The following is a 24,720-nucleotide window of genomic DNA, read 5'->3' as shown; positions in this document are numbered from 1 at the left end:
TCAATTTGACACATATTAGACATATGTACATGATACAGTACATCAGTAAATCAATTATTCCATTTGAATTAACCTGATTAGGCTTTGCAATTGATGGTGTGGCCTCTAAACTGCTAAACTGGATGTTTCCAGTAATGCAACAGGAGATCTGAGGGCCAGCCTTCTCCTCAGAGATCAGTGCAGCATGGGGGGGGGGGGGGATACATGGTTCCCATGACAACCTTATTGGAGCCTTTGAAGCTTCAGTCATGTGACGTTTGAGCTGTTAGGATGAACTCTCTGACTACCTGTAACATCTATAGGTCTTTTTTTGTCATGAACGAAGTTGGTCAAATTTTAAACCAATACTTTGGGCTTTTATACCATGCAGGCCTAGGCATATAATATAGCTTTTTTTTTTTTTTTTTTACCGCCTGTATTGTAAAACATACTGTAGTGAAGAATCCAAAATATATGTTGTATTCAGTTCAATTGATCCCATGGGAAATGTGGTTGTCATAGCAGCACCACAGTAAGGACAAACAAAGATAAAGGTAAGGAACCAGCCACACAGATATGGGCTGTCTTCCTCCATATATGGGCATTCCCAAATGAAGTCCTGTTAGATATGGGCTTAATATTGATGACATCAGGGATCTCCATATATGGGCATAAAAGGGATTCTGTTAGAGTGGTTCCCATGACGTCACAACATATAATCCATGTTATGCCCATACATGGAGATCCCTGTCTGAACCAGCCACACCACTGTGATGTCACCTGTTTATGCGCACATATGGAGATCCCTGCTCTGAGTATCTGACATCACCGTGATGTCACCTGTGATGTCACAGGGATGCGTCAGGGGAACCACAGTGTCAGGCGTGACTGACAGAGTTACTGAAAATATGTGCCGGTTTCCATAGTTAACTGCGACCTACGGTCGCAATAAAAGACAGTATAACCAGCCTACATGTAGCTCTTCTGCACTTGGACTGGTCAAGTGTGCATAGTGTATAGGCCACCAGTAGGTACAGTAGAAGTAGAGGCATCCGTATTATGTACATTCTATCACCAATAATAAATGATCTAAATAGACCTAAGGACTGATGTGGACGTCTTCATTTGGACTGACCAAAGAATATTAATAAAATATATGTATCAAGAGTAAAATGGTTAAAGTATTAAAGGTAAGAATTATCAATGAGTACATGTGGCTCAGGAAGTAGAGCGGGGTGGCCAATGGTCCGTGGATCGGCGGTTCACATCCCGGCTACTCCTGTCTACATGTCGAAGTGTCCTTGGGCAAGACACTGAACCCCGCGTTGCCTCCAATGGTGTTAGCTTGTCAGTTGCCACCATTGGTGTGTGAATGTGGGAAGTGAGGACGCTGGCGTTGACTGTTCGCCGCTTCACCTCCCAATGTATGAATGAATGGAACATTGTAAGCGCTTTGAGTTCGCAACTTGCTTAGAAAAGCGCTATAAAAATGCAATCCATTATTATCCTGTTAGGCATGTAGATCTAGGTATTTATAAATTTAGACACAGGTAATATGTGCATATAGTAGGAATATACATACAGAAAAAGTCTATCAACTACTATGCACTATAACTGATGTTGTAAGGAACAAGACCTTAAGACAGCAACCTTAATATGATTTTTACGATCTACATATCCAGACATTTCCATCTGGTTAGTAAAAAATATATTTCCTTCTTGGAATTCCAGGCAATTCGCAACTTCAGTACATGCTCACAGAGGATTGCCAGTGTAAAAGACCATTTGATGTGGGAGTTTAGGCTTGGAGCAGAGCACTGAACTGGTCTTTGTGACGGCACATGACCGGTAAGGGCTATTTGTTTAAGTGGCAGTGTGGCTCCAAAAATAACTGGGGGACTTTGACCAAAACATCCGAGAAATGTCCATTTCAGATGTTTCCTGTCCTCATGGGACCTGTCCATTGACAAATCATTTGTTATGATTATTCAAACAGAACTAAAAGAAAGGGCCAGCTGACCAGCAGAGTGGCAGTTTTAATACTTAAGCATAAATCAGTGGTACAGTATATGATTAGCATGACGTTTATACGTCCATCAGAGATGTCTTGTTTTAGAATTGAATAAAACACAAACTTACAGACACTGTAGGGTAAATTGGTCTTAATTTGTTTTGAACTGTTATTTTCTGGCAAATGAATAAATGTTCATCATGCTTTAAAGTGTAACTCTCATATTACTAAACAATTATTTAAAGGAGCTATAGTCAACTTTTTCATTGTAGGGCTGACACTTTGTTTACATCCTAGTCTATAGACTAGAATGTAAACAAAGTGTCGGTCTGACAATGGCCAAAATGATTATTTTACGCTTTTTGTGGTCATTTTTTGAATAGAAACACATATATGAAGCTTATTTTTTTATAAAATATTTTCGAAACATTATTTTTATTTTAGCATCCGTTTTTCAAGAAAGAGTTGGCTATAGCTCCTTTAATGCAACAAAAAAAAGTTTTAATGAGGATAGAATATCATACAGACAAATATTTATATATACTATAAGCATTTATAAGCACAATTCCCTTCCCCTAAAAATTAAAAATAAATCTTAATTACTTACGGAGTTCTATGAATGTTTACTTAAAGGGGAAGACCACCCATTTTCAATATTGAACTATGTCATTAATATACCTTAGAGGAGTTGTGGAAATAGAAAAAAAGTTCCCCCCCTTCTGTGTTGCCCAGAACCGGAGGATTGATTTTGGGGTTTGTATTGTAAAGTATAACTTGATGACATCACACCATTGTACTTTACAATACAAACCCCAAAATCAATCCTCCAGTTCTAGGTAACACAGAAGGGGGGGGAACTTTTTTTCTATTTCCAAACAACTCCTCTAAGGTATATTAATGACATAGTTCAATATTGAAAATGGGTGAACTTCCCCTTTAAATTAATGTGTTTAGCCTTAAGATTTTGTGTTAGCATTTGTCTGAAAATGCACATGCATTGCAGTTTCATAATTCATAGTTACACATTTGAAACTATCAACTGCCTCTTAAGAGTCTTTGCACATAGTTAGCCTTGACATGAATTATTTTTTAGGACAGCAGTGTTCTCAAGCAGAAAGGCCACAAGACGATCCATGTCGCCTGGAACTTTTTGATCATCTAGTTTTTTTGTACCCGTTGGATTTCACGCTCTTTTCTTCTACCTCTTCAATTTTCTCTCCGTCGTCTACATTTTCTTCCCTAAATCAGACATGTTGGGTTAGAAAATGCCTATATAGTAATTACATGAACTTTTACTTGGCTACACTTTTTGTCTTTTCTTGTCCAAAGGTTCTGAGGCCCGAATCACAGCATTATGTAATGTAACATTATGACCAAACCACATGCAGACTTTGGCCTTTCCAGCACCGGTTCTATTCATACGGTCACCGGATACAGTGGTATGGTATTACATGATTGTATGGACAAAACTAGAAGACAAGTGCTATATGGAAGAAATACCCATGTTGCATACCTTATCTGAGTGTCATTCTCAATGGCGTGTTCATCTTTCTCATCCTCAGATGATGATATGGGTGTCATCTGAGTTACTTCAGCCGCAGCTCCATTTTCTTCTACGAAATGCTCACTCAACCCAGCTTCTGTCAGTTTGTTCTTGTATGTCTGCTCTGCATGAGCCTTGGCCTTTCTCTGGAAATAAGAGTTCCAAAATAATGCAACTGGGAAGGATAACGTTTTCTGATGCAATTTATCTTTCAATTTAATATAATAGTTGTGTTTACCTGCTTCGTTTGTTCAAACAGAAACGGGCGTACACTGACTCGTGTTTTCATGTCACGCAGTTCTCTTTCATAATCTCTCATCCTTCGTTGGTCAGCCTCTCTGACAGTCAAAGAGAAGATTATAGATTAGACCACTGTGGCACACGTGTGTGGTTGTTGTCATTTGCATATCAACAACACTTAGCAACAGTTATAATAGCAGAAGATATAGAATACCACAGTTTTGTGCAAGTAAATGCAACACAGAGCAGCAGCAGATATATAAATATATTGCAGATATAGAATATCCCAATCTCTTATCATTTTTTAGATCGGCACTTACCGATGCTCTTTTAGTTTTTCGTGATACACCTCTTTCAAGCTGCTATGTGGGTCCATAACCTGTGCACGGATGGCAACTGCTTTCTTCATGGCTTCGGACCTCGTTTGGTACCTTCTCAACCACTCTTCACTCTCTTGTTTCTTACTGTCCCTCAGCTCCATTGAGTTCCTGCACGAGAAAAAAATAAAATAAAATTGGACTAACAAATTAATGTTGAGTCTCTCATGGTCTACACTTGGTCCACTTCTTTTTTCCCTCTACACCAAATCTCTTTGCCTATAATGACATACCCAGAATAGGGACACAGTAAGCCTCACCTGATAGCCAAGCATCGCTGTCTCGCAGCATCTGTGATGTAGGTAGGAAGTGTGTCCGTGGACAGTGAGGTTAAGCCCCCAAATGAATGGCTTCTCTTTAAATAGCTGGACACCCACACTGGCTCCTAAAGAAAAGAAAAATAACTCCAAGGTTTAAACACAAAATACCTTAATTACCTTAATTGCTTAACTATGAGATGTGATTTTTCTTTTCTTTTTTTTTAATTTCTGCTTGTTTTGTGTTTTTCTTAAAGAATTAGTTCACCCCCCAAACTATTTATTTTTCAATCAATTTATCACCCCATGGAGAGCTCAATAATATTTTTTAGTTTTTGTCACATTCCGAAAGCCAATAATTTGAGGAGACTCTTTGTAGGCTCTTTGATTCGGGATGGAGAACCAAATGCATTTGGGTCTCCATTCCGGAATCAATTGGGGTACATTTATTATAATCAAATTATTGGCTTAGGAATGTGACAAAAACTAAAAAACATTATTGAACTCAAGTCTCCATGGGGTGAGTAATCGATAGAAAAAAAGTCATTTTGGGGGTGAAGTACTCCTTTAACTTGTGATCTTGGAAAAAAAAGGCTAAACATTAACAACTTATATATAATGATTAAAGGCCATGGTCTACCTGTGAGTTTTCAGGGCTCATCCTACTTTGTCTCGAGGGGAGAGTTGACGTTCGCAGGTGGAATGGTTTACACCTGGTTGCATCTTTCCTCTCTGTCCTTCTCATAGCATCGGTCTGAAAGGTCTTGTGCAGCCTGCTAAAGTCAGGGACAAGAGGGTTGATCTTTGGATGGAAACTAGGCTTCTCATCCAGGAAGGCCAACATCTCCCTTTTTGAACGCAGGGTGCTGTGAGGTTCAGGGTCCCCAGAGGAATGAGTATTCTGTGCAGGCGCTTTGCAGGTTCTCAAGGTCTCCTGTGCTGTTGTCTGAGTATGAACCTTTCTGCCAAGTTCCTCTAGAAAAACACCACATTCAGCCGGAATAAGTGTCAACTGTATGGTGTAAATAAGGTACAGTATGTATCGTTTATATCAGGGGTCTTTAACGTTTTCAGGCCAAGGACCACTTAGTTGGGAGAGAGATGAAGCAGGGAACCCCACAACCTTTTCATAGATTCCATGTAGTTTCATCGTTTGACGGCACAATCCTCAGTGTATTTTGGATTCATGTCAATTTGTGTTTTCAGATATTTAACCACTTGAACCGTCAATACTTAATAAACTTGACCTTTCACTCTGTACTTAGTCTGCTCTTTTTCTCCTCTACACCAAAGCTCTTTGCCGAAAATGCTATTTTTGGCTAAAGTTCTCAGAATATGGAAGCTATGGTTCAAGAGGATAATATAAAAAAGGAGAAAAGAAAGCTATCACACAAAGATTTGGAGGACCCCCTGTGGTAACTCTGAGGGCCCCTAGGGGTCCCGGGCCCCCTGTTGAAGACCCCTGGTTTATATTAACAGAACACATTCAATAACTCTAGATAGAGACAACACACACACACACACACACACACACACACACACACACACACACACACACACACACACACACACACACACGCACACACACACACACACCTTACCTTTTGGAGGTACAGAGACTTCCGGTTTCTCTGTTGCTTTGGGAAAAGACTTCCTTACTACAGCAGCTTTGTTTTTGTGATTTTGTGCAGCTTGCTTTAACATTTCAGTTAACTTCTCTTTCTCTCTCTCCAGGAAGCTGAAGGGTTTTTGTGAGGAGAGGAGGAAGTTCCTCCTCTCCGAATGGCCTTGTCTCCTCTCCTCCTCTCTCACGCGCATTATGTCCTCGTACAGGGGCAGACTCACATGGCTGGGGACGGGGTCCGCGCGGAACTGCTTCTGACACTCTGCCTCGTCCTCCAGCAGTGTGTTTGATGCAGCGTGCTTCTGAAACTGCTTTGGTTTCGTCTTATTACGACATTGTGGGGAGACATTTGACAGAGATCTCCATGAGCGTCTCTCTGTTTGCCGGGAGACCTGCTGTGATGTTTCCTTGTCTGAGTTCAGGGCAGATGTAGAACTGGATCGGCCTGGGCCCAAATTACTACGGAAATACAATGATAAAATATGTCTTATGTGCAAAACGGATTTGACACGAACATTATAAACACAACGTATAATTGAGGAAAACCGCACAAACCTAATAGGATGTCTTTCATTACTGGGCTTTCTATTCATGTCTGTTGAGAGCAGGGAGTTCATTTGAATCCTTCTGTCCAGATCTTCTCTCTGTCTGCTCTCTGCCTCCTGCAGTTGCTTCCTATGGGCATCCTTCAGGGCCTGGAGACGCCTCTCAAACGTATCTTCTGACCCAAGGCCATCCACTAGCAAGGCGTCCAAGTCTGACATCCTGTATTTATCTGAATGCCAGAAATGTAAGATCAATACACGAAATGGAGTCAATTTAAATGTAATATACTTAAAGGAGTAGTTCACCCACAAAATTACTTTTTTCTATTGATTAAAGAGAGAGAGAGAGATTATAGAGACTTGAGTTCAATAATTTATTTTTGTATTTGTTGCATTCCTAAGACACAAATGTGATTACTGAATAGTAAATTTACCCCCATTGATTCCGGATGTGGACCCAAATGCATGGCCCTGGATGGGGACCCAAATCATGCATGGCACTGGATGGGGAAACCAGGGTATGTATACTATAATACGTTTTTTGTTGTCTTAGGAATGCGACAAAAACCAAAACATATTATTGAACTCAAGTATCCATGGCGTGAGTAATCAATAGAAAAAATGTCATTTTGGGGGAGAACTACTCCTTTAAACACAGCTAAAACATTTGAAAACACATGTTCATGCCAGCATGCAAGCATATGTATTCCTCCATTGTGTAGAGGTACTGCACAAATTGCGCAAAGAAACTTTATCATTTAAATAGCCTATTAATCATTGCCCTCAATTTGCAGCGCACTGTTTCGAGCTCATGTTACCATGGTAACCAAGCCTACACTTTCTCAACATTGATACCCACTAACCCAATGAAAGGAATAGTGTTATCGTGAGGAAGTGTATATGGTATAGTTTCCACACTTAAACAAAGTCTCGTCTTAATTTAGACCCTCCAGGCCTCAACACTCAGAAAACGCCACGCACAAAATACAAGATAAGCACGAACAAAATCAAACACAAAACCACTGACTCCCAAAGTGATACAAACCTCCTGCAGTGCACAAGACAGCAAAATAGTCCGTTCAGACTTTTTTCCACTTTCGTGGATCCTTCTCGAATTTATAAATCACCCTATCTCTGTTGTGGTGTTTGATGATAATGTTGTAACTTGTAAAATAATTACTAAAGGCTTGATAAGTTAACAGCAAGATGTAAAGTTCTCTTCCCGTTTGTGCAATGTCTGGTAAAGTGGTACTATTAGCGCTGCTTGTGGCCAAATAGAGTATTGCTAGGTGCCACTGCCATTATTTTCCCATTGGATGAAAGAAGGTACTTTTTTTCCTTGTACATCTTTGGAAGGCAGCCTCCTTGTCAGACCCGTCTGAAAGGAACATCATTAATAAACAGTGGTGTAAAGTAACAGTAGGTACATTTACTCAAGTACTGTACTAATTCTGAGGTATTTGTACTTTACTCGAGTATTTCTACTCCACTACATTTTCCAAATATTGTACTTTTACTCCACTACATTTATTTGAAAACTTTAGTTACTTTGCATAATATTACATAATATTAATATTAATAATGTTACAAGTGTATGTTTTGTAATCTATCTATAAATGCGAGAAGTCTCTGCGTGTGTGTGTGTCTGTAATCCGCGTATCTCGAGAACCGTTCGTCCCACCGGCTTCAGATTCGGCACGCGCGTTCCCCGCCGCGGCACGGAGTGCAGTGCCGGGTCTCGACCCGACCCGACGCGCGGTTTTCCCGAACCGGCGCGAAACGTTCGGAATCTCCTTATGCGGGGTTGATTGTTGACATCAGGCTGTTTCTGAGGAAATCGGCGAAAGCTCTGACTCATTGTGACATCACTTCATAAAAGGCTCTGACATCACGTACGCCACATGAGTCAACAAAAAATCTCTGTGAGTGTGTATGAATGTAGGTAATCCGCGTATCTCGAGAACCGTTCGTCCCACGGGCACGCGCGTTCTCCATATATGGGCATAAAATGAATGCCCCCATATGAGAACCGTTCGTCCCACGGGCACGCGCGTTCTCCATATATGGGCATAAAATGAATGCCCCCATATATGGGCATAAAATGGATAAAGGGACACAGACAGACAGATTCAGAGATCTCCATATATGGGCGTGAAATGGACGCAAATAGACAGATATCTCCATATATGGGCATAAAATGGACCCAGAACTATATGGACGCAAATGGCATATATGGGCATAAAATTTACGCAGAATCACAAAGATCTCCATATACGGGCATAAAGGGACACAGACAGGCACACAGACAGACGGATACAGAGATCTCCATAAATGGGCATAAAATGGACGCAAATGGCATATGGGCATAAAATTTACGCAGAATCACAAAGATCTCCATATACGGGCATAAAGGGACACAGACAGACAGATTCAGAGATCTCCATATATGGGCGTGAAATGGACGCAAATAGACAGATATCTCCATATATGGGCATATATGGGCATAAAATGGACCCAGAACTATATCTGCAGTGATCTCCATATGGACATAAAATGGACGCTGACAGACAGACAGATAACAGATATCTCCATATATGGGCATAAATGGACACAGGCAAACAGATGGTCAAAACGGGTCCTATGACAACAGGTATAATGGGGTTTGCATTAAAGGGCGGGGCATTCATTCCCTATTTACATTGTTCCGAGTTGGCCAGGTCGCCGACTAGACCCAGCTTCTAGTATTAATAATAACCACTTTAGCCCTATTTAATAGGCTATTTTAAAATAGCCGAGCATTGTGAGCTTGTAGATCTGCTATTACCAAACATTTCGTACTTTTACTTTTTGTACTTTTGATGCCAACACTTTCATACAAAGTAATAACTGCGAGTTATTTTTCCACCACTGGCAATAAAGTACCTTATTCCCGCGGACGACAACACAGGAAGTACTTCCTCCAGCGCTTTGTTTTACTTATGCATGTGATGTGAAAGTCAACATGGCTGGATTATACTGATCATAACAACAGGACGCATTTCAAGGGGAAAACGCTTCAGATCAATCGAGAACAGTCGCTTTTTGTGCAGTGATCAGATTCAGTGCACAGTCAAAGCACAATGCACGGCCTCACGAAATCGACGTTGGCTTTGCATGGATTTAGCCGGTGTTACATAGCTGCGGCGAAGCACTCGTCTAGTAGTGTAAACATCATTAGTCGAGGGTTAGTGAGCACACATAATCATCATCATGACCAGAGTGATGTTTATGATGTTGTTATATCCGGAGGAGGGATGGTGGGGTCCGCCATGGCTTGTTGTCTAGGTAAGTGTTTATGATGCCCTTCGAGTGACGACGCGGGCTGATTGCAATTATGCAATTTGTAATGTAAACATGGCAGTCTACAACACTTGAACAGCACTGCCAAATGTTCCTTGCGGTTCAGCAGCCCCCTATTTAAAATGTTAAGTAACAATTAAAACCCATTAAACATAACCCTAATAGTTGGTGTTGTTTCCCCTCGCTTCATTTATTGTTTATCTATTATTTAGCCTTGAATCAAGACCATCATAGTGGTGTATTTGATCGATTTCTACATGCAAATGTTAAAAATCTATCAAATACATCTATGATTGTCTTGATCCAAGGCTAGCTATCATAATGATGACACCAGCCATGTCTAAAATATATGTAGACACACACACACACACACACACACACACACACACACACACACACACACACACACACACACACACACACCACAATACTTAATTAAAGATATACAAAATAAGATGCATGGCTGAATTCTGAAGTCATGATCATTATGTCACTGTCGACAGGCATGGATCCCAATTTGGAGGGGAAGAAGATTTTGCTGCTGGAAGCAGGCAACAAGAAAGTGATGGACAGTGTCCCTGAAAACTACAGCACCAGAGTCAGTTCCATCAGTCCAGGCTCCGCCACCCTCCTCAGTGGTACATGCCATGCTTGCAATTTTAATTCGACTTATACTGTATAAATACGTTTATAATAGTACAATTTATGGTGGGATGCCAACCAAGTACAAGTAAACACTGCTCTATGAAATTAGCTATGAATATGGTTTAGTTTGCTTTGCTGTGGCATTGTGCCAGAGAATGGCTTTGAACAAGACACTGAACTCCTAACAGATCCCTGGAACTGCTGCTACCACTACTGATCTTAATAATTAGGATTGGTTTAATCAACTCGGAGGACAGATTCTTAGTACAAATTTCAGATTGTATGTCTACTTGGCCAATGCAACTTTCCCTTGTCAGAGTGTTTGCAATTAAAGAGACACTTAGATAATTAATCTCATTTGTGGCAAATGTTTAAATAGTTCTTACAAAGTAGGACAGGGATCAGTAGCTGTCCAGTCTCTGAGGCTTAGCAGGGATCTTGTCTGGCAGTCGTGACCATGATATAATCTATGTCACCTTGGATTTCTCTTGAAATCAGAATTATACCAACCTTCAAAAAGTACATTTATCAGACAACAATTGATAATTTAACAACTGTAATTCCTGGTCAGACCTTGACCTTAATTGTGTCCGCCTTGACCTTTGACCTAATTGACCCAGAAATAAATCACATGTTTAGGACAGCGTACACCAACTCAGTGGCCTTGTGGTTAGAGTGTCCTCATACTGGGAGGTCGGGGTTCCATCCCTTGCTGGGTCAGCCTCTCTGCTTGGCACTCAGCATCAAGGGTTGGATTGGGGTAAGACAAGTCCCCTGCAACATACTAGTGTCATGTCCAGGGGGTGTACTTATACATCAAGCTGCCTCACGCAAAGGAAACCTGAGATAGGCTCCTGCCCCATTGGCCTCGGGGCTCGGCAAGGCTTGCTTACTTGGTGACAGCGTACTGATCATCCATCCATCTTCAACCGCTTATCCGGAATCGGGCCGTGGGGGTAACCGTTCCAACTGAGATTCCCAGATTTCCTTATCCCAAGCAACTTCCTCCACTCCCTCAGGGAGTATACCGAGGCGTTCCCAAGCCAGCTTGGAGATATAATCCTTCCATCTGGTCTTTGGTCTGCCATAATGATTCAGGATAGCCAAATGTAGCCTAAAATAAAATGTTTTGCCTATTTTAGATAAATGATGTGACATGCCAAGTTAAGTTACACTGACCTGTGCTGAAATTCACAAATTTGACAGGTAAAATGTAATATCTAAAACGCTGTCCTTGCCATTACAGGTGTTGGAGCATGGGATCATATCACAAACATGAGGTACAAGCCTTATCAGAAAATGCAGGTACTGTACCTTTTATGTTAAATGTTTTATTTATTATTATTATTATTATTTGCATATGTAACGCAGTGGGAAATTTAACTTGACACTACTCTTGTCATGATCTAAAAAATAAATGTTATTAGTAATAAAATACAATTATTTGACTATTTGATTTATTTTATTTCTTGCAATTTATTCATAATGTTACAGTTTATTATTAAAATAATGTAAATGTGTTATATTTTATTAATGTAAATGTTTAGTTTATTGATTAGATGATGAACTTTTTTTGTGTTATCCTTTCAGCCTTAATGTCTGAATGTACCACATGCTGTTTACATTTCTGACTAATCAAGTATTCAGTCAAAACTGTAGAGTCCCACAAAATAAGGAAAATAGTTTGCGCTCTTGTCAAGCAGTCCATACTACTAAAGGGTCTTAATCAGGTGCGTAAGTTGAATGGATCTGAGAGATAGAAAAATGCTTGCACACTGATTTTGGAAAAAAAGAAATGTCCATACTAAGGTTTAAGGATGCCAAATCTATTTGTAATCCATTTCAGTGTAAGTGCTATACAAAACAAAAGTGCACCAAAACGGTATGCCAGGAAAGATTTTGAGCGATACATGCAAAAAAAGATAAAAAAAGACATCCACCTGTATACATTTTGTTGGAGAACAATAAAACATAACCAGCCGAATTTTATACTATGAAAACCGGCACGTATCTCTGGCTGTACGTCACCTGACACTGTGGTTCTATGGGTTTGTCTGGTTTAATGGGTTTGTCGCTCTGACATCATGCTCTGATGTCACTGTGATGTCAGGCGAACCACGCTTAACAGAATGGGTTTTCCACTCTGACATCACGCTCTGGCTTGATGTCCCTTTTATGCCCATATGTCATCACGAGTCACACTTGCAAATGAATTACCACCTTGTCCGTTTTATTCCCATATATGGAGATCCCTGTCCCGATGTCATCCATATTCAGGGCATCTCGGAATGCCCATAGTTGGTAATGCCCATATATCATGCAGGGGTCTCCATATATGGGTAACTGGTCCGATATACATCACTGGCCAGATGGCCAAGAATTGGCGCGACCTCAAGGTCGCATGTCGCCCTGTGGCATCTTACTAGTACTTCATCTGTTCATCTTAAAATGGTGTCATGTGGAGACAATAGCCAATCTACAAGCTCACAACGTGTTGCATCATGCGTTGTGTGAGATCTCCTTTTTTTTTAAGAAAAAAAAACCCCACAAAAAAACGAAGAAAACATTATAACTAGAAGCAGTGCTCTTCCGAGCACAGGTCTCCACCAGGCCACACAAATCAGCCTGTTATAGCGCCACCATGAGGCTGATTTAAAAAATGTGGGGCAGAGGTTCTGAATTAGCATCCAGGGAGTGTGTGTGCTCAGTTTGGCAGCGATCGGGCCAACGGCGCCGGAGATTAGCTGGTAACAACCAGGCCACACAAATCGGCCTGTTATAGCGCCACCATGAGGCTGATTTGAAAAATGTGGGGCAGAGGTTCTAGATTGGCATCCAGGGAGTGTGTGTGCTCAGTTTGGCAGCGATCGGGCCAACGGTGACTGAGATTAGCTGCTCACAAACTGCGAGGACGCACGGACGCACGCACGCACGGACGGACGGACGGACGCACGGACGGACGGACGGACGGACGGACGGAGGGGAAAACATACTCTCCCTCAGCCTTCGGCTGGTGGAGACAATAATGACACATGCACAAAATGACACCAGGTTGAAAGTGGTTAACATAAAGGAATGTTCCAGAAATCCTCTTCCTTGTCTTAGTCCGTCCTCTTGCACTCTGTCAGATTTAATGCCGCCACAGACATATTTCTGTCCTCCATAAATCAACACGGCTTAACAAATGAGCTCAGCAGGAGGGGAGGTTGTTTTGGATCGGCTCATAACTTTCACTCACTCGTCGACTATAGTGAACAAGCAGCACAATACTATTTCTCTGGGGCAAGCGTGTAATTGTTGGCTCTGAAAAGTTGTACACACAGTGGCGTCGACTGGCATACATTTTCTTCTGTTCTCCTGTGCAATTTATGCATCTACAGGGCCTTTGCGGATACCAGTGTGCCGCAAAACCCCAAAGGGCGCGAGGTGGATTTAAAAACAGAACCCCAGTTGCCCTGGCATACTGGGAGTACTGGCCGCAGCATCACAGTGTTTATTTATTAAAGTCATGTTCGTTATGAAGAATAAATCCTCTTGACGTTTTCAAATGGGGTGCTCGTTCCCTGTGTCTTCTAATTATGAAGATTCATGTGAAAAACGGGACTGAGATGAAAGATCAGAAGAAGAGTGGTTGTCTTCAGCAAAGTGAACCCATTTTACAGCTGCGGGTGCAGGCTCCGTCCCTCCCGTAAGATGTGGTCGCTGTGTACCAAACACTCAACCGCAGGGTTTCTCTCAGGGCCTAGGAGGATGTCATCAGGAAGGGCTGTATGGTGATTATGGTGATATACCTCTCCCATAATACCTTCGCTTGCACTGCCGCTGTTTCGGCTTGTTTGTCTCTGCTCGTGAGTCTCAGCCATACTGTAGTAGCGGAATGCACTGAGGTCAGCTCTAAATAAGATCCCTTCCACCCAACAAAATACTCTTCCCATTTAATTGTCCCCTGAGCATGATGGTTTGGAAATGCTACATGAGGCAGAATGAGATTTGGTCATTAGGTTTTAGTTTTTTTCCCACTTCGCAATTTTTGCAAGGCTGTGCACGGCGTTTTAAGTCTCTCAAGGGACCTCGTGACCTTGCTCTTTTAAAAAGTCATATCTTTTTACTGTGCAGGTTTTTAAAAAAAAGTAAATAATTTTGGGGTTGGTCTCTCTAAATCTTTTCTTCCTAACCGCTTATCACAAGTTGCATACCCCAGTGCCATTAGCGGTTTGCTGCAGGGCATGTCCCCCTACTTTATGGCAACTTGGAAAAAAGTAGCACAGCAGCATATTACTCCTGAATGATAGGGTCTGTCGCCATGGTTACGGCCCAAGAAAGGATTAATCGTGCACAAACACTTTCACCTCTTTGTGTTTAACTTAAATGATGCCTTGGAGAATTAAATTACAGTAGCCTATAACTGCAACTTTTTCTAGTGCTCATTCTATAGGGGGTGATTGTGGTGGTGTTAGTGTGGTGTTAATGTTAGGGAAACTAACCTCGTGTGGGTAAATATTGACATGCAGACTGAGTCATCTTCAGAAATGGTTATTATAGACCTTAACCTCTCAAACCCAAACGTCCTTATTCGGGCCATGTCATAATATGCAAACAATCTATGAGAATAGATCTACAAGCTCACAATGCGTCCAAATTTGAGCATTGTTAGCTTGTAATGAGCTGTGTTCATTAAGGAATTTGGTGTATAGGGAAAAAGGAGTGGGCCAAGGATAGAGCCCTGGGGCCCTAGGCAAGTATATAGGGTTTAAGTGGTTCAAAGTGAAGTCCGACAAATTTAGAATGAAAGGGCTTTAGGCTACTCAAAAGCAAAGGACAATATATAAGTACAAACGTTTTACATGGCCACTTCAAACATACTACCCAAACTCATTAAGTCTGCACATTTATTGCAGGGGTGACGATGGTCAACCCTGCTATAAACATAAAAATGTAAAGGTTTTATTTTACATATTCTAGACCGTGGCGTACCTATGAAATTGCATCGCTAGAGAACAACTTGGGTCCATGTTTATTTCCTGTCAGCTACTGATATTTACTAACACTGCTGCAGGAAAGAAACTTGGATATGTTTAAAGTTTTTATATTGTCAAGTGTGGAAAATAGCTTTTTTTTTCTCTCCAAGAAAATCTCATCTATCTGGCAAAGAAATTCATACTGAAAATTCCCATTTCACCCTGTTTCACCAACCTTCATAGGTCAGTGTTTCTCAAAGTGGATTCCAGGGACTCTGTGGGTTCCTTTTAGGGGGGTCTAAATGGACCCATGCAAGTCTGTAACTCTTGACAGTGTACAAATGGAACCAAATGGACCCGTTGGAGTTAAGGGAGACCTTGAAATGTAGAAGTTTGAGAAACACTGATATAGGTCAGCTTGAGGAACAGAGGTGCTGTAGGGCATAGATCTTAGCCTGGTGCTTGGTTGTAACGTACGCACCGCCAACCCCTGACCGTGGCCAAACAACTTTGATGTGTTCAGTTCTGTGAAGCCGTGCTCCTTGGGCTGGCTATATTTAGAGGAAAGGGGGTGCATTTAAGGATAGAGTTGTAGACCACATGGATAATTGGCCTCTCATTTAGGTTTGGGATGCCTGCTCCGATGCCCTGATTACATTTGATAAGGACAACCTGCAGGACGAGATGGCATACATTGTGGAGAACGACATCATTGTGGCTGCCCTCACCAAACAGCTGGACAGTCTCTCTGGTAAGGAAGCACACGTCGTTTGTGTTTTCAGCTAGGCCCAGTGTACTGTGTACTACTGGTGATACACAAGACCTTTTGATTCTTGTGCCATCCTGTTAATGGATGCTGTGGGTCTGGCTGCCTAATACCACCGCATTTGTTCCATCCTGCCCATGGGATTTGTTTATTTGTACTTTTCCCAGTGTCTGTTTTTAAACGGCTCTTGGAGCCATCCGTGTTTTTTCCCTGCTATTTCAATCAAGCGCCACATTTCCTCCAGGCCAGAGCTCCAGCGGCCGGCACCAACTGAAGACACGTGCAGTGGTCCAGTGACCTATTTAAAGCTGCCATGTGCTCTAGTCTCTGCCACCTCTTAGGGCCCTTAAAGTGCTGACGGTGTGTATGGCATTGTCTTTTTTTGCTGTTGACATCAGACTGGCTTTTGTGAGGTTCACAGATGAAAAAGTAGCTCTGCCATGTGCTTGACAGTAAAACCGGCATATTTATAAACAGGACTTCTCAAGATTTCGCAGATTCAAAGTGTAACAGATGTGCGGTCGTTGCACGTGTCTCATGTGTATCACCATTCTGGCCATGGTGTTGTAGTGCTGTAGAGTCAGTACATGAAAAGTGTGCTCTGCGCCAGCTGGGCTCCTTGCAACTCTGCTCTCTCCAATCAGTGCAAGCCAATATTTGACACTCGTGTTCGGGAACCAGTAGTCGACCTGCGGACAGGCCTCGCTCCAAGTCGGCAAGAGCCAGTGTAATTATTCAGGATCCTTTCATGTTTAGAGTGACCGGACCGCTCCTGATATTTTAGGAATACGGGGACTTTTAGTGCAAAACCCAACATGCTGGCAGAGTGTGGCGTGGTCTGCTTGTAGATAAACACTATTAGGCAATGCTATGTGGCAAGCCAAGACCATTAAGAAGATTGTCAAATGTGAGCTTCAGCAACTAGCCTATGCCAGTGAGGAAAGCCAGCGGAGTTTAACTTTTACGAGGTGGTTTATAGATCTTGCACGGTGCAGATCACAGCCAAATCTTGCCTTTTCCCTCCTTGTTGGACAAAGAAAGTAGCAAACCCCTGATTAGTGTGTCAGTTTGGTATAATGAACAGGACCACGTTCTATTTCTTTGTTATGAGAAGAAAAGTTGCATCAGTTGAGCCAAGGTCATTATATTTAGAGAATCGGCTTCATCCATATAGTAACCGACTTTTCCTTTCTCCTCTCTTCATGGTCAGATAACGTGAATGTCAAGTACAGGTCCAAGGTGGTGAAGTACGTTTGGCCAATGTCCTGCCAGGTGGCTGACTCCATCCCGTGGGTCCAGTTGACGTTGGCCGGCGGAGAAACGCTTCAAACCAAGCTTCTGGTCAGTTTGGCTGTTCTTTTTCATCTAGATTTCCTCTTTGAAAGATTCAGAAGTGACTCTTTATTATTTTGTGTCCGTTTGGAGTGAGCGTTATTCTATACCTGAGCTGTGCATCTTACAGATCGGTGCCGATGGACCAAACTCAATGGTGAGACGAAATTCGGGGATTCCCACTGTAAAGTGGAATTATGACCAGTCTGCTGTAGTGGCTGTGCTACACCTATCAGAGGTCAGTATGGTGTGGATGGATGGATGGATGGATGGAGAAACCACATGTTTTAATTCATTTTAACCGTATGTGTCTCATCAGCCCACAGAGAACAATGTTGCATGGCAGAGGTTCCTCCCAACAGGACCCATAGCAATGCTACCGGTAAATTGCAACCCATGTTTAGTAGTTGTCTAGAATCCTTTCTTTACCTGAGGATGTGACTGTATATTGACGACTGTGTCCTGTGCATCGTAGTTGTCGGACACACAGAGCTCTCTGGTGTGGTCTACCAGCCACCGCCATGCAGAAGAACTGCTGGACCTGGACGAAGAGAGCTTCGTGGATGCCATCAACTCTGCTTTCGTAAGGCCTGTTTCTAACATCAGCAACACTAAACTGCTTTACATGATAATGCATAATGTAATGGCCAATGTAGGAGACCAACCATGTCTTGACACTGTATGTACAGACTATTAACAGTGGATATAAGTCTGATATTATCTACAGTGTCAGCTAGCCTACAACAGTGGTGATCTGGATAATATATGTACAATCTATCAACCGTGAATATAATAAGTATACAGTATTATAGTCTATCAGCAATTAAACAGTTACAGCAGTTAACGGGCATCTGTCATGGTTCAGTTGTCTACAATTCCAGTAGCCCACCTGCAAATGTGGGCTACTGAGTCAAGTAGCAGGCTACTGGCACAAAGGACTATCCAGGTCGCTTGCATGGATTTAAAATATATGTTCATGAACAAAATTCTAATTACTTCTTCATGGCAACAGAATTGTCTGCCAGAGAAGCAGATCATTTTAATGTGAAATTATCACCTGAAAGCAGCAAAAAAGGAAAATGTTAATTATTCCAAAATTAAAGTTGGCAGTATGCTTTGGAAAATGGTCAGCGTAATGTCAAGCATATTGTGAGTCATAGTCAAACATGCCAGACCATTTAAGACCAGTTTAACTAATTTCTTTTTTTCACTGATATGTTTGCGTTCACAGTATACACTGCTAGTGTATGACAGTGAACATTATATAGCTTACCTTTCCATTTTTGTGTTTGGAGAAACTCCTTTTTCCCAAGCTGGCTATTTTTGCTGTCCCTGCCGATGGCTGGGGTCACCACGGTTGACTCATGCTTGGTTTCAGACCTGGTTTGCTAATTAAACCTGTGGTCTGCCAGTGTCGACCATTACTGCATGGAATGTTTTTCAAATGGATTTAATTCAACTGCATGGCCTGGCCAGCGTCTTCTTTTAATTAGACCAGCTCCCAAAGCCCTGCCAAACCAGTTAGTTAGGGAGGAGGAAACAGACTCTCGACGGCCTGCACTTCAGAATTGCCCCTTTGTCAGCTAATTTCTTTGTTGTATGCTGGTGTCTTCATTTTCTCCATTTTCTGGTCCCTCATCGCTCATATTGATTGATCGGTTGATTGATAGATTAACGGTTGTATTAATCCCCAATGTGGACGCTACAAGCCCACATGAGTGTACTGTAAAGGGCAATAAAAAAACAACAACATTACATTATTCAAAAACAATTAACCACAGAGAAATACAGCACAGTAATACATGTAATAATGCATGTCCATATAATACATGTAATAATGCATGTCAAGGGCATGGCATTAAGGCTTGTTCTGTTGTCCGGGACAAGTCATAAATCCTTCCGGTCAAGTTCATAAAGAATTGACAAGGTTCCACTTTTTCTGTGACGCACCTGGCAGCTTTGGGCTGTATGCACTATGCAGACTATGGACTGCCCATACTATGGACTACTATGTTACAGTCCTTTTGTTATTCATTCTATTTCAATGTCTTGACTCCTATGCATGCATTTAAGAAAGAAATGACTGTGAAATGTCAAACAAGTGAATGGGAAATGTAAGTGCCTCAAAGTTAATGTCAAGCCCTGATGTCATTAAGATGCTAGATGCATGTATGAAAGACATTCTATTCTGTTGTTCAGAAGAATATTTCAACATAACTAATCTATCACTTACTTGTGCTAGTGCTTCTAAGGCTGCTAGATACTGTGTGTGTGTGTGTGTGTGTGTGTGTGTGTGTGTGTGTGTGTGTGTGTGTGTGTGTGTGTGTGTGTGTGTGTGTGTGTGTGTGTGTGTGTGTGTGTGTGTGCTGCGTTGCGTGCACACGCGTGCGTGTCAAAAATCTGCAAAAGGATAAAAACATTATGAGATGTATATAATATCAACTGCAGTGAGGGATTTGAAAGGATTTGAAAGAAAGCTGTAATTTAACCACTCAGGCAGGTGGTTCCAGAGTGGAGGAGCTCTGACCGCAAAGGCACAATTTTAAACCTCAACTCAGGAAAAATCTGCAGGTTCCTGCCTGAGGAGAGAGCCTCAGACATCATCAATTTGTTAATCCTGTTTTTGTGTGCGTGTGCGTGCGTGTGTGTGTGTGTGTGTGTGTGTGTGCTCGCTCGCATTGACAGTGGAGTAATGAGAACCAGTCTGAGTTGATAGAGACAGCTGGCTCACTGTTCCGCAGCGCGCTGTCAGTCCTGATGCCATCTGCCGGCTCAACGCGCCAGCTTCCCCCCAGCGTGTCCGGCATTGGCCCAAAGAGTCGGGTCATGTTCCCCCTGGGCATGGGCCATGCATCAGAATATATAAGGCACCGGGTGGCACTCATTGGGTAAGACACAAAAACAGAGGATGGTGCCACTGACTCAGATTTAGAGGACATTGACACAGGACTCTGTTGGAACTTTTCTGACAAACAATGGGGACTAATATAGACTCAGTCAGTCACTCACTCACCCGTTGTTGAAACAATAACTCCCTCATGTTGTGTGCAAACAGTGAGGTGCAACTACCGCATTCCAGTTTCAGTATGACATAAGTCAACGTGGAATTGTATGCGTTTCCATTTTCCTAAAACATTCAGTTCTGTCCTCAAACCATACATATATTCTAAAATAAGTCCATGTTCACTAGCTACCTACTTGGTTGGGGCACCCAATGAATGCTCATTGGATACTATTACTATTACCATTTTCATAACGAACATACTTTTCTATGAATGGAAGTATCCTTTTTATACATTTATTTCACCCCAAATGGTTACTTTGTTTCATGCACTTATCTTAAAACATTAGTCTGTTAAGCAGTTGACTTGACAAAACCCCTATCAACACATGGTGCAAGCAGATAAAGAACCCTAACATAGCCTTGAACAACCTTCAATAACCTTGTACATTATCCTTTCTGAAACAGTAGCTAGAAGCTGCGTTTCAATGGGTAGAGAATGCTTGAACCTGTGTGAAAAGAGTGTCCTAGAAAGTCATGTTTCAGCTTGCATAGTCTTTTCTTTTTGCAGAACGATAGGCTCCTAAATTAACATTTTAGTGAATATACAGTATAGAAAGCATTTAATGTTTGTTGTTCTACTAGTTTGTTAAATGTTAGATTATTTTAGTTCACTGAATGCAAATGAATGTAAAATACTTCAAGTGGACACCGCTTTGATTCTATGCCATAGAGAACATATGTTGCTTAGTAAGGGATTTGTTTGTGTTTGCAGGGATGCAGCCCACCGCGTGCACCCCTTAGCCGGTCAGGGAGCCAACCTGGGTTTTGGGGATGTGGCTTGCCTCACACGGGTCCTGAGCCAAGCAGCCTTTAACGGGAAAGACCTGGGTCAGTGAGAGCCCTAAACAGACACGAGCTCTGCAGCCCTAGCCAGTGGTTTCTCCTAAGCTCTTTTCCATGGCCCCAGCTTGAATGCACACTGTTGACCTTGCATTATAAAAAGAATCAGCTTTTCCTCAAGAGTTTATTTGATGTTTTTCTCCCCAATCCACCAAATAACTGCATGCACGTTGTGTTCAGTAAAAAAAAGATATAATCCTGTTATGTGATTCTGTATTTCTTTTTCTTTTTCAACTTCTTTTCTCTGTGATTGGTCTGTTTTGAAGTAAAAATAGCTCCAGTGTATATTGACTTAATGCAGAAAACACATGAAGGCCATGCACATGGCTCAACACAGTGCAAGACCCACTCAAACACCTCAGCTGATAAAGGCTGTGTTTTGTTTGTGTAGGAGCCATGCAGCACCTGCTGGAGTATGAAACTGAACGCCAGCGGCATAACCTCCCCATGATGGCTGCCATTGACCTTATGAAACACCTTTACTCCACTAATGCTGCTCCTGCGGTCCTCCTACGCACCTTTGGCCTGCAGGCCACCAACATGCTTCCTCCGCTAAAAGTAAGCTCTCTCTCCTCCTCACCTGTAATATATAGAATATAGATATATACAGATCCTTCTTGAAGAATTAGAATATTGTGTGAAAAAGCATTGGAGATGCCATAGCACCCCAAATCATCGGAAACTTCCCATTGGACTTCAAGCATCTCTGACTTCAGAAGGTTGACATTTCTTTATTATAAATCCTTGTTTTGAGTGGTCTCGTGTAATATTGTAATATTTGAAATATGGACTTTTGATATTCATAAGCTGTATGCCATAAAAAAATCAAAATTATAACAAAAAAAGGTTTGGAATAATTCACTGAATGTCCAATGTATCTAGAATATATGAAAGTTTCAAGAAATATATGAAAGTTTCAAGACAATTTACTTTTACACAATATTCTAATTTTACTATATGTTACGTCGCTGGGGAAGCCTCTTTTCGGCAGTCAACTTAAGTCCGATTTATACTTGTGTGTGTGTGTGGGTGTCGCGCACCGAGAATAGCACACAGTATGCACAAGCGTGCCGAAGTACAGTATAAATCAAGTGTTAATCTCAGTGTCGCTCAGGAGCGTTCATCCACCTGTCAGATGTAAGCACCGCCTCCAACGTGACTCCACCCCGCTCTGCCCCCTCTTCTGATTACATGGGGCTTAACTCCAGCCGTGCCTATAATTTCCATGCTTCTGAACCTACTACTATGGCATCTAAGTTTAGCCCCAAATTTAGTGTTACTGAAAGTGTGTGGGTGGGGTGCAGGGCTGGCCCTGGGGCAGCGGCGGACAGCGGTGTTGGGTTGTGTTTTCACACCACTTTTATTACAGACCACTCAAGTGAAATAGCTTTATTTCCTACTAAGTGATTCAGACCAAAGTGACTGTAAAGGCATTTCACCCTAAAGGCACAAAGTTTAACGTGACATTTTTTTTCCATATTAAATGTCAAGGGTTTCCCGGTTTACAGGTCTCGTATAGAGGTTTGTAGTAGCACTCAGTTCTAACATACCGTTACTAAGCATGATGAGGCAGGGTGCAGTGATGGTGTAGTGTAGTTGATCCTGTTCTCTCTTGCCTCTTACAGGAGCAGATCATGGCATTTGCAAGCAAGTGACGGGTGATATTTGTCCTGCAGTGGAGGCGTGATTGGACTCATGGATTTGTGAATGTAAAAGTGTAAATTAAAAAAGTTTTATTTTACTCTTTTCTATATGTGTTTGTTGCTGGAACTTGAGAAACCAAGGACAAAGGCCTGTTTTTGGAACCATCTAATGGTAAAAGTTAATCTTAGAAGTGGTCTTTGGTGTAAGAAAGAAAGAAAAAAGAAATCCACACCCACATCCTTTCGTGACATTGAACATTGAGGTTGACATGCTCTATGACAGTCCTCGGCACATATTAAATATGATGTAGACATAAGAGGCGCCCAAAATGTATATGTTATGCTTCATATTTCACACACAGTTCTCTTAATTGCTGTAGGAGAATTCATGAAATATATCATCAGGGCTAAAGCATGACTCCTATATGATAAAACACAAGACACTTTTGGAGACATTTAATGATGGATTGAAGGGGCACGGTGGCGCAGTGGTTAGTGCTGTCGCCTCACAGCTGGGTTTGATTCCCGCTGGGGGACGCTGTAGGCGCTGGGGGCGTGTTCCCTCCTCCGCGTCATCAGCGCCCACACCCTAGGTGGGGTTGGCGATAGGGCCTTTCTGTGTGGAGTTTGCATGTTCTCCCCGTGTCTCCTAGGGTAGTTACCCTCACAAAAACATGCAGTAATCCTGGTCTCTATAATGCCTCCCCCTGGCCAGCCGGGGCGCCTGATGGAGGGGAAAGGAACTGGTTGGAATAACGTGTTCCTTCCAGCGCTACGTCCAAACCGGGGAAATCCCCACTCTCAGGTGAAAAGAAGCAACTTGTACTCCTCATGCCTAGAAGGAAGCATGAGGTCAGTCCGTTGTCTCCCCAAGCGTGGCAGAGGGAGAGCAGAGCCTAGGATTACATAGGCAATTGGCACTGGGTGAAAATGGGTTACAAAATCGTGGGATAAAAATTATAGAAGAAAAAAAGATGGATTGTGCAATGTGCATGTTGCTATTCTGTAATCGTTGTAATGTTATAGTCATAAATCAAGTGTTCAGAAATAGAAAAATGGTGTTAAGATTATGCTGTCAGGTACACTCTATATTTTTGTACACGTATCATCTGTAGTCGGGATGGAAACATGGAAATATATGTGTTCCAGGTCTAAATGGTTTGATTCCTAAAAATACAGGAGTATCGAGGTGAAGAACACATTCTCTGAAAAAGTGTATTTTTTTACATTTTATTCAAATGTACAGCATACGTGTATTTCACTTACAAAGTTTTACAAATATTGGAATTTACATACAAGTACTTTTTTTACAACAGGGTTCATATTTTAGATTGTAATTAGGGAAAAGAAAAGGTGAGTGTTAACATGTTTTCATTTGCTTCGTTCTATTGTTTTATCACGTTTACCGTGCTAAAATGTGGGGCATGTGTACACATGGGGGCATGAGTACAAGTGGCTAAATATGTCTTATTAGACACAATAAGCCAGCAGTTTCTTTATTGCTATTTACAGTAACACTTCTAGCCCCCATAAGTCACATCTAACCATGAAAGGTAT

At 41.8% G+C, this 24,720-nt stretch overlaps 2 protein-coding genes across 3 annotated transcripts; one reads left to right on the top strand and one right to left on the bottom strand.

Annotated features, from left to right (window-relative positions):
• Positions 1-2,944: 2,944 nt before the first annotated feature.
• On the bottom strand, positions 2,945-7,713 carry fam161b (FAM161 centrosomal protein B). Of its 2 annotated transcripts, XM_080750102.1 has the most exons (9): positions 7,622-7,713; positions 6,587-6,806; positions 6,009-6,490; positions 5,048-5,382; positions 4,411-4,535; positions 4,094-4,261; positions 3,772-3,871; positions 3,504-3,679; positions 2,945-3,229 (listed from the first exon to the last, which is right to left on the bottom strand). In XM_080750102.1, the coding sequence occupies exons 2-9, from the start codon at positions 6,793-6,795 to the stop codon at positions 3,145-3,147; spliced, it is 1,680 nt and encodes a 559-aa protein (XP_080606228.1). In that variant the 5' UTR covers positions 6,796-6,806; positions 7,622-7,713; the 3' UTR covers positions 2,945-3,144. The 2 variants fall into 2 exon arrangements, with proteins under 2 accessions (XP_080606228.1, XP_080606227.1); XM_080750101.1 differs by having other exon boundaries at positions 3,117-3,679.
• A 1,863-nt stretch (positions 7,714-9,576) lies between these two features.
• On the top strand, positions 9,577-23,261 carry coq6 (coenzyme Q6 monooxygenase). Its single transcript, XM_080750207.1, has 12 exons — positions 9,577-9,900; positions 10,419-10,553; positions 11,807-11,865; positions 16,143-16,269; positions 17,495-17,625; positions 17,747-17,854; positions 17,936-17,998; positions 18,092-18,199; positions 20,302-20,504; positions 21,393-21,508; positions 21,912-22,078; positions 23,146-23,261. Exons 1-12 carry the CDS (start codon positions 9,696-9,698, stop codon positions 23,173-23,175), a joined length of 1,452 nt encoding a protein of 483 aa, XP_080606333.1. The 5' UTR covers positions 9,577-9,695; the 3' UTR covers positions 23,176-23,261.
• The last annotated feature ends 1,459 nt before the right edge of the window (positions 23,262-24,720 follow it).

Source organism: Nannobrachium achirus, assembly GCF_963921795.1.
Source record: "Nannobrachium achirus genome assembly, chromosome: 20".
Classification (NCBI taxonomy): domain Eukaryota; kingdom Metazoa; phylum Chordata; class Actinopteri; order Myctophiformes; family Myctophidae; genus Nannobrachium; species Nannobrachium achirus.
This window is presented reverse-complemented; position numbering and strand designations above follow the sequence as displayed.